The sequence below is a fragment of the Rosa chinensis genome, chromosome 6, assembly GCF_002994745.2.
Source record: "Rosa chinensis cultivar Old Blush chromosome 6, RchiOBHm-V2, whole genome shotgun sequence".
Classification (NCBI taxonomy): Eukaryota; Viridiplantae; Streptophyta; class Magnoliopsida; order Rosales; family Rosaceae; genus Rosa; species Rosa chinensis.
This window is the reverse complement of record NC_037093.1, coordinates 13,051,367-13,061,683: the sequence shown is the minus strand read 5'-3', so window position 1 is coordinate 13,061,683 and position 10,317 is coordinate 13,051,367. Positions and strand designations below refer to the sequence as shown.

General features: G+C 35.9%; 1 protein-coding gene across 1 annotated transcript; it reads right to left on the bottom strand.

Annotated features, from left to right (window-relative positions):
• Positions 1-202: 202 nt before the first annotated feature.
• LOC112170504 (methylcrotonoyl-CoA carboxylase beta chain, mitochondrial) lies at positions 203-4,114 on the bottom strand. The gene is made up of 10 exons (XM_024307823.2): positions 3,855-4,114; positions 3,638-3,757; positions 3,107-3,541; positions 2,839-2,929; positions 2,061-2,302; positions 1,809-1,973; positions 1,399-1,473; positions 776-907; positions 609-665; positions 203-512 (listed from the first exon to the last, which is right to left on the bottom strand). Exons 1-10 carry the CDS (start codon positions 4,038-4,040, stop codon positions 309-311), a joined length of 1,707 nt encoding a protein of 568 aa, XP_024163591.1. The 5' UTR covers positions 4,041-4,114; the 3' UTR covers positions 203-308.
• Between the last annotated feature and the right edge of the window lie 6,203 nt (positions 4,115-10,317).

Sequence of the window (10,317 nt, the reverse complement as noted above, 5' to 3'; positions counted from 1 at the left end):
CCTGTGTTTCTATATTGTTAAGTCCTCTGCAGTTCCAGGCGAGGGTTTTGAATTGTTGCACAGGGACGAGCACTGAAAGATCGGCGCCGGCGCCTAGGGTTTGCTAGGCTTTGAGAGGGTTTCTCCTAGGGTTTCTTATGGAGGATTTCAGCATGGTAGTTTGTTGTGCGAGTTGTATTTTAAAGGTCATGGATTCGAGCAATGGTATAAGTTATTTGTTAGAAGATTTTATTTAGCCCTTGAATGAACAAGTTATTAGCAATGTGGCTGCTAACGGTCTCCTTTACAGACATGTATCTATTATTACATTACATTCGGAATACACCAAACTTGGTTTCTTCTGGGTCACGGTTCATAGTGGCAGCGATGGAGAGACCTATGACTTTTCTGGTGTCAGCTGGATCAATAATCCCATCATCCCAGAGCCGTGCTGTAGAGTAATAAGAGTTTCCTTCTTTCTCATATGCCTCAACTACCTTTGCCTTGAACTTTTCCTCTTCCTCCTTGTCCCACTGCACCACACATGCACAGAACACCAATAAATAAAATCACACTGATCGATTCTGCAACTAAGTAATCTTTCGTTATAGATAAGACTCAAGTTTTACCTCAATTCCTTGTTTTTTCTTGTTGCTTCTTTCTATCTGAGCAAGGACACCAGCGGCCTGAGAATGCAACCAAGACATGTCAATCCCCAACCTAAAGCAGCTGTTAGTGTTGCAGCGGAGCTCAGACAGGTAAATAAATTAGAGAGATGTAGTATGAGAAGGGTCACCTGAGCACCACCCATCACAGATATTTTGGCATTCGGCCAAAGGAACATGAAATCGGGACTATAAGCACGACCGCACATTGCATAATTGCCAGCGCCAAAGCTTCCACCAATTATAATAGTAACTTTGGGGACCTGTAAACATTGATCTTTGATATTACAAAAGTAGATCATAGTTCTACTTCTCTTCCCTTTTTATTTGAGATTAATGATAATTAAAGAAGAATCAATAACTTTTCCTACTGAAAACATCAAGTAACTTCAAAGAAAACATGACAAATAGGAGAAAAAGCTATTACCAAGTGAGAAATATGTTCATCTTAAAACAAGAAAGCATTTTAAACAAAAAGTTCCTGATTAAAGAAGCACGGTGTTGATATTTAATTGCATAATGGAAACAACACTTAAGATGATGAGAAAGTGAATAGAACCATCATAGAAAATAGTATGGTGGAAAGAATGACACAAGCCTCTGCCTAATAAGATGTTAAATACTTTAGTCTGATTATACAAGTTTCAGAGTATCTTCAGCCATATAGCAGTAACACCCTGCTTAAGACACACTGAGAGGTTCATAACTTCACAAGCATGCAAGAACTTTAACCATGAAACAAGAACAAACAAACCTTGGCACAAGAAACTGCCATCACCATTTTTGCTCCAGATTTTGCTATTCCATTTGCTTCAGATCTCGAGCCAACCTACAAAATGAAGGACATTCAGTTCCATGCTTCAATCACCTTGCTCAAGGTTCAATCTTCACTTAACCAGCCTCAGCTAATCAGATACATTTGTTGAAAAGGAAAACCTATGATAAAACTAGTCTATCTACAGAACTGCACACGAAACATGCTCTCACACTATGTTTCCATGAGTACGATGTGCAACACAAATAAGAGAAGATATATAACCCTGGTTGTTACAAGTCTTAGATCACACAGGTTTGAAGGGTGCCTTCTTCAGAATAGCTAACTGACAGAGTGACACTGCTATCTTTCACAAAAGAATTACAAGAAAGGACAACAAGTTTACATACCATAAATCCGGTGATGTTCTGAAGGAAGACCAAAGGAATATTTCGTTGAGTACATAATTCAATGAAGTGGGCCCCTTTTAGAGCAGATTCATTAAATAATATCCCATTGTTTCCAATAATTCCAACAGGCTGTCCGAAGATTCTAGCAAAACCTGTCACAAGAGTCTGCACAGAATCTATTAAATTAAAATTTTTGAATATTCGTGGAATGAATGAAACAATCTAAATTTGAATGGGTGCAAATGCCCTCACAGTGCCATACAATTTCTTGAATTCATCAAATTCGCTTCCGTCAACAATGCGAGCAATAACTGAACGAATATCAAACTGTTGCTTATGATCTGTTGGTGCAATGGAACGAAGTTCCTTTACATCAAATAATGGTTCCTTATATTCGGAACTTATGCTCCGCAATTCGCTTTTCAAACCCTGTTTCCCAGCCATGTGCAAGTTCTTAATAATATTCCTCCCAAGAGTAAGTCCATGGAGTTCATCTACAAGGACAGTTCAGAGTGAATATAAGACCACTACTGGATAATCTCTCTCTCTCTTTCTCCATATTCATGCCCAGAATAGCAATTCTAATTGGTTATAAAGAAAAGATTACAAAAATAAAAATGTCATGTAAAAGAAACTCCAAAGTTATACATTTTTCAAAGACAACACCTTCCTAGTTTGTCACAAGATAGTCCTCGACCCAGTCATTTATAAATAAGACCAACTCTAGATTATGTCTAGTATCCTTAGCAAATGCAACTTCGACAATGGAAATCGTATCAGACAAACTCTACCTCAATCACGAGATAATACCTTCTCTAAGGTACTATTAGCCAAACTGATGGATCAAAAATCCTCAAATTTCAATTACTAGAGTTACATATATGTCCCATTTTAAATTTCATTATATCTAATGACAAACCAATCCATGAACTGACATGTAAAGAGAGCCTATAGCAAGCAGACTGAGATGATACTTACTTCAAAGAAACGCAACTAGGTTCAAAGTACGGAATTGGACAAAGTGAAATACCTTGAGCAAAATAATCTGACACTCCCGAAGTCTTGCAATGCACACTAGCACCCCCCAAATCCTCTGCCGATACATCTTCTCCAGTGGCAGCCTATTCAGCATTTGATAAATCTAGGTTATATACAGAGAGACATGTATACAGAAGCCCACAATTCACTAACACATTTTTTACAACATTCAGCAGAAGAAATGCAAGATACCAATAAAGCACAAGACAAATGTAGGAACCATACGAAGCAATTACAACACCAGAAGTCTAGAAAATAACCTTCACAAGTGGGGGTCCTGCTAGAAATATGGTACCATTTCCCTTAACCATCACGCTTTCATCAGCCATTGCAGGAATATACGCACCGCCAGCAGTGCAAGAGCCCAATACCAGCGCAATCTGAGGAATGCCTTCAGCTGACATTAAAGCTTGATTGTAAAAGATTCTACCGAAATTCTCCCTGTCAGGAAACACTTCCGCCTGTTTGGGAAGAAAAGCCCCTCCGCTATCAACAAGATACACACAAGGTAACTTGCATCGAGCAGCAATTTCTTGCGCCCTGAGGTGTTTCTTAACAGTGATGGGATAATAAGTCCCACCCTTAACAGTAGGATCATTAGCCACAAACATACAGAGCCTCCCATGGACAGGACCAATTCCAGTAATTATCCCACCAGATGGTAATGTGTCTTCATATAGTTCATGCCCTGCAAGCTTATTAATCAAACACCCAACAATCAGAACCAAATTCATTTAACTAATCCGGTCCAATTGATTCGTAACCCAGAAATTCAGTGTATGATTCAAAACCTGAGAAAGCTCAAGGAAAGAAGCACCAGGATCAAGCAAGCGATCAATGCGTTCTCGAGGAAGGAGCTTGTTCCTGCTCTTGTTTCTCTTCACAGCTCCAGGTCCTCCTCCAGCGAGAACCTTACCTCACATAAACACAAAATCAATCACTACTTACTACTTGGCCCCAATATATATAAACACATTCATTCATAGCAAGAGAAACTAAGAATCAGACCTTTTGGATGTGGGATTGGAGGTCGGAGATTAAGAGACCCATGTCCTTAGAATTCCGAGAAAAGGCCTCGGAATTCCGATCAACTCCATCGGGAAGCACTCCGAGGCTGTAATCCCTCGTTATCTGTACTGCGCTCACTGACCTCCATGAACCTAAAGCTCCTCTCTTCGCCAAAATCCTAAGCATCTCTCTCTCTCTCTCTCTAAAACGCCGAGAGACGCAACTGTATTTACAGACTGATCAGCTTACTCTGTGCTTATGTGGAATGTCTATCCGTATCGAAATATATAATAAAAACTACTTATGTACGAAGTCATGAGTTCGAGTCACCATAAGTCAGGAGTGAACCCGTTGATCCTCTTTTAAAAATATACTAGTCTTGCCCACATATGCTATGCATATGTAAAACAGTTTTTTTATATGTAAAACAGTTTTTTTATATGTAAAACAGTTTTTTTATGTACGAAGTCATGAGTTCGAGTCACCATAAGTCAGGAGTGAACTCGTTGATCCTCTTTTAAAAATATACTAGTCTTGCCCACATATGCTATGCATATGTAAAACAGTTTTTTTATATGTAAAACAGTTTTTTTATGTACGAAGTCATGAGTTCGAGTCACCATAAGTCAGGAGTGAACCCGTTGATCCTCTTTTAAAAATATACTAGTCTTGCCCACATATGCTATGCATATGTAAAACAGTTTTTTTATATGGGGAGTTATCTGTAGATGAGGGCAATGAGAAGTTATCTACATAATAGGGTAGTGGGAAGTTATCCAAGTACAAAATTGGTTAGTGGGAACATATATTTTTTTTCTTTTAGCTGTTTATCAGTATTTTATTATTTACTATAATACCCTTCAAATATTAGAAAATAATTAAAAATAATATATGATATGGGGGTCTTCGTGTCTTTTCACGTCTACTTTGGCTAACAAAGTGGGTTCTCTTAATAATAATATAAATATATATATACTAGACTCCAAACACACCCTATGGGTGTAGATAATTACATGGGAAGTTATTCCACAGAATGTGGAGAAAATTGCCGCAAATATTTTGTTTTTGATTTTTATTTTTAAATTTTCTTTTGTTTTTCTTTTATTTGTGAATTGACCATTTTGTCTTTCTCAAATATTTGAGTTCAAATATTTTTTAATATTTGAGTGATATTTTGGTAAAAAAAATTAGTTTTGGAGAGCAAGCTCTATTCTCTTAATAATAGTATAGATTGTTATAAATATTATATAAATGTGATTGTCTACTGTAAATACTCATTAATTATGTCCTTATAATGTAAACAATACTCCTATATAAAAGGGTCTAATGAGAATGAAATACACACTTCTACCTCCTCCTACATTTTGTTTCTCTATTCTATCTCTCTCTAATTCTCTAGTTTATAACACGTTATCAGCACGAATTTGCTCTTATTTTTCTTCTTCTTCTTCTTTGAACTCCATGATGATCCGCAAGCCTTATGGTGCAACATAATTGCTTATGACCAAGGCTAATGATCTATGAGTTTTTCTTCTTTCTCTCCTAGATGAATATCAATTTTCTTTATGCGATCATTTACATTTATTTGTATATATCTTTTATATAATATAATTGTTGAAAATTTATATTTCATATACGACAATGAGAACTACATGTTTCATTGCTCAAGACTCGAGTCCTCTGACCGAGTAGTCTTAGAACCTATGGTTCTATAGACATCACACGAATGTTTTTCTCGTGTGTGGGATAGGATCCATTGTTCATATTTATGAACTCTTCAAAACCTTTGTTTCGTATATGAATTTTTCATAGAACATATTGTTCTAATAATTATGGATCTTGATATATCTCATCTTTTCTCTTTGTAGAAAGATAACGCATCTAACAAAATTGGACTTTGATCCTCTTAAAATTTCTGGCAAGAACTATTTGATGCTGAAATTCACCTTATGGCTAAAACCTTGGAAATGCCATCAAAGTTGACAATAAGTCATCTGTGCAAGATCCCGCCAAACCTATGATTTTCTTGCGTTATCATCTTAATAAGATTCTAAAAGATAATTACCTTACGGTGAAAGATCCACTTGAGATTTGGCAAGCCAATGTTGATCGATTTGCTCACCAGAAAACCATTGTTCTATTTAGAGCACGATATGAATGGACGCATTTTGCGCCTTCAGAACTTTAAATCTGTCACTGATTTTCAATTCCGCTAAACATATGATTACCTCCCAACTAAAATTATGTGGAGAATCTGTTAGTAAGGATAACAAGCTCAAAGTCTCTGATTTTTTCTGTGTGGACAATGGAAAACATATTGATTACATGATCAGCGGTGGTTTTCTTGACACCGATAAATTTTAAGCCTATGTTTAGGCCTTTTTTTTTTTCTCTATTTATTTTGTTTAGTCATTTTAAGCCTATGTTCTGGGACCGATTAAACGTAATTACATTTCCTTATCTTTATCTGTTTAATCACATTTAATACATTTAAATTACATTCATTACAATTCTTTCATAACCGAATTTGTTATGAGAATTTGTTGCAAGAGTTACAATTATCATGATAATATTTTTAATTGTTATAAAGTAGAGAGAATATGGAGAGAGAATAATTGGGAGGAAGTAGAAGTGTTCTCATTCAGTCTCATTAGCCTCCTTTATATAGAGGTAGGGTTTGCATCAAAGTACATAACTAATGAGTATTTACGTGGACAGCCATATAAATAATAATATTTACAACACTCCCCCTTGGATGTCCACTAATGAATGATGATATTGGACGCGCTTATTGTTGCCTCGTTAAAAACCTTGACAGGTAACAAAAACCCAGTGGGACAAAAATAACCCTGGTCGAAGGACAAAAAGAGCACAACGCACATATGTCCTAGGTAGCATGCTTCTGGATGCTCCCCCTGATGAGAATCTTCCCTTGATTGTTGCAAGCCTTAATTATGTATGCGATAAGCTACATGTACCATGTATAGTGGTTTGATGTGTCTATCACTGAAGTGAGACCATGTGTGCTTTGCATATAGGGGCTCATCACAAATTTTCATACCTGCAAAGTATAAGCAATACCAACAAAGCTAGACGATTTTCAATAAGTCTTACCTCATATAATAAGGTTAGAAACAATCTCATATGCTCAAATTCATTCACTGAGTAATAGCTAAACAATATAAAGAAATTGACACATTTAACTTTGTATAGCTTAAAACATTGAAAATCATTATGGCATGCCTAGCCATACACATCAATATCTTTGTGTATTGATATGTCTCATATAAGCTCTTCAAGAGCTCTAAATAATTCATAACTTTGCGAAAGTTAGAATATGTTGCAACATTATAATCATAATTCGAATTTGATAGTAGTCTCGTCATAGTACTCATTAAGGCAATTTAGATCTCGTTGACTAGAACGAAATGAGTACATATGAGCTAGCTTTAGACTCTTTGATTCCATAAGTGAGCTTCAGGCTCTTTCAACCTTTCATGGACTTGCATTTGAATCATTCATGTATTTGAATCCCTTGAGGATTTGATAAGAAATACACTTATTATGACACTTTGCTTTCGAGATTTTGCTTTTAGCAATGTGTCTTCACAATATACGATGACAAAGTGTCATAAATCTCTCGTCAATATAACAGCTATATGTAACACTGTACTTATAGAAAATTGTCATTCATATAAGGGAAGATATTCATAATCTCATGTCTCTATAAATAGACATTGTGTCATAGTGATTTATCTTCACTTTTGATAAATACCCTTTTGTAACTTGTAGGGTTAGAGGTCCAAGTATTTCATCACGTTTCAAATATTGAATTTCATTGGAATTGCCTCTTTCCAATTTGGCCAATAATATACTTTGTCGACATTTATGGTGAAACGTGGTATAGCGTCCATACAGCCCTTAAAGATTTTTGGTAGCTACCAAATGTAAATTATCATCGATGATCAACAATCATAGATCCCACACATTCTTATATGCATGCATTAGCTATAATAAGCTTATTGATATTGGGTACCCATGCCACTTCTGGGGCATACATTGTCGCTTCTAGGACAATCATCTCTCATAGATGAATTATGTAGCAAATGTGGATCTTTTTACTTATAATCTCATATAGAGCATTATAGGGCTTGCATAATCTTCCCTATTTTGGGAATTTAAAACTTTAGACCTGGTGGATACAATCCACACAAATTGACGCCGTTATTCAAATGACAGTAGTCTTTCCTCCCCCTAACGGCGGGAAGACTGTCTTATTATGACCATGCTCAAAAGATGCATTCAAAAATCTATCACTTTCTTTGGAGTGAAGGTGTTCATTAGCTGGTGGCGAACCCAAACCAAGTTTTAGGTCAAAAATGTTTTGTCCATTAGCATCAACCATATTGATTTATCATTGTATCACTACGACATCATTTCCGAATGGCGTACTTACACCCTCTGTATGTGTAGCCATATTAGGAGCTGTGATATTGTTTAATGACATTCTCTTCAGGAGAACCATGTCAATTGGATACATTTGCATCCTACAAATCAAATGGAGTCTACATTGTTTGTATTAATATGGTTGGTCTCAAGGACTTTAACCCAAGCAGTTGCCTTTGCATTTAGCATATAATTTTGTCACTTTCTTTTATCAATTCACTAGTTTTGATATTTCTCAAAGTCAAAATGAGACGGTGGATAAATATCTCACACCAATTCATATCGTTCTTCAGGAACAATATTTCTCCCCCTCATTGCAGGAGGATTGTCTCATTAAAGTGACAACTCGCAAATATGTAAATAAACAATTTGCTTGTGAGTAAGATTAGCAATCATCAAACTTGTAAGTGATTCCATACAACATGGTAGACAAAAGATGAAGTAACCGGTCATGCCAAAATAGTGTATTTGGTTCAAGGAACTTCAGGTTCATGACATCATATGCCTTAATTTACTGCAGAAAATTCGATACAGTATATATCCGACGGCATAAAGTCTTCTCTAACCATATAATAAGCAAAAAATGCAACAATATTTCAAATTCGGTAACATGATAGTAGCTCATTTGGAGCCATAGATCAAGATCTACAACTCTTGATATGGTTGTTACCTTAGCTTCAGTAAACATTAATTGTGAAATACTGATAATTGGAAAGGACCAACTTCATTTTGAACTACTGGCCAAAATGATATACTCGAAAATTTCGAGTTAAAGACTACAATCCATAATAAAAGAGTAACTTTATTATGTGGAGAACCTCAAGTTCACTGTCACGTATATATTTGTGTACTCATAAAGAGGAGGGACTTCAAGCCCTCATATAATTGAAGATCCAAGAAACTTCAGGTTTCAATTTTTTTTCAATTTATAACAGCCTCTTAAGGAACATCAGGTTCCTAGATAATCGGATTAAGAAACATTTAGTTTCAATGGGGACTTAGAGGTTACAATAAATCTGAGGAATAACACAATAGTGCTTTCAACTTTGCTTATTGTAAGCAAAAGACATCAGGCATGTGAGATGAATCTCAATGTTCTTACTAGTCAATGCAATTTAATTTGACCAGTGTCCTTTCGAAAGTGGCTTGATAATCATCCACCATATAGTGTACCATAGGCGACACACACCCAATTTACAATTTCCTCACATATGTGGATGTTAGGACAATATTTACATTGACTCCTGATTTTTCTCTTGCCATGATCCACTTCTGGTGGCATTTCATGGTATAGCCATGTCAATCGGCTTTCTTACTATACAATGAGATCTATGAGACGGGGAGATTATACATCTCTAGTAATATTGGAGGCACAGAATGCAAAGGGACAATAATGTGTGCTCTTCTGGAGCGCATCAATCAGATATGTAAGATCTGAGATGATTGTTATATTAGCCTCATAAGCATAACCATGCATAAAATTGCATTGCCTGAAAGTCACTCAAAACATAAGTTTGAAAATGACAGAAATCAAATTTGTAAGAATTGAACAGTGGATCTCATAGGATATACACGAAGCTTCTGGTCCGTGTTATACAGGTAAAACATGACGTTTAATTATTGTGTTGTTGTTTGATGTAGATTAACATCAAATGCATTTTGAACTTCTAGCCAAATAATATACTCGAAATGTCGAGTTCAAACTTCATGACCTTAACTTATGAGTGAAGGACTTTAGATGGTCATCTAGTTAGTTTGATCATTGAGGAACTTCAAGTCCTCATGTAATTAAGGATCAAGGAACTACAGGTTCTGATTTCTTTTAATTACAAAATCCACGATCACAAATTTGGGGTATAATCATACTCATTCGTCATGAACCAACAGTAAAATATCTGCTTACTTTTAAATTGGTGTCAATATAATTCCCTCAAAACTTCAGGTTTGAGGTTGACCGAGATTAAAACTCTTCGATAAATTGTCCATATATCCACTCGAAACTTAAGGCTCGAGTCTG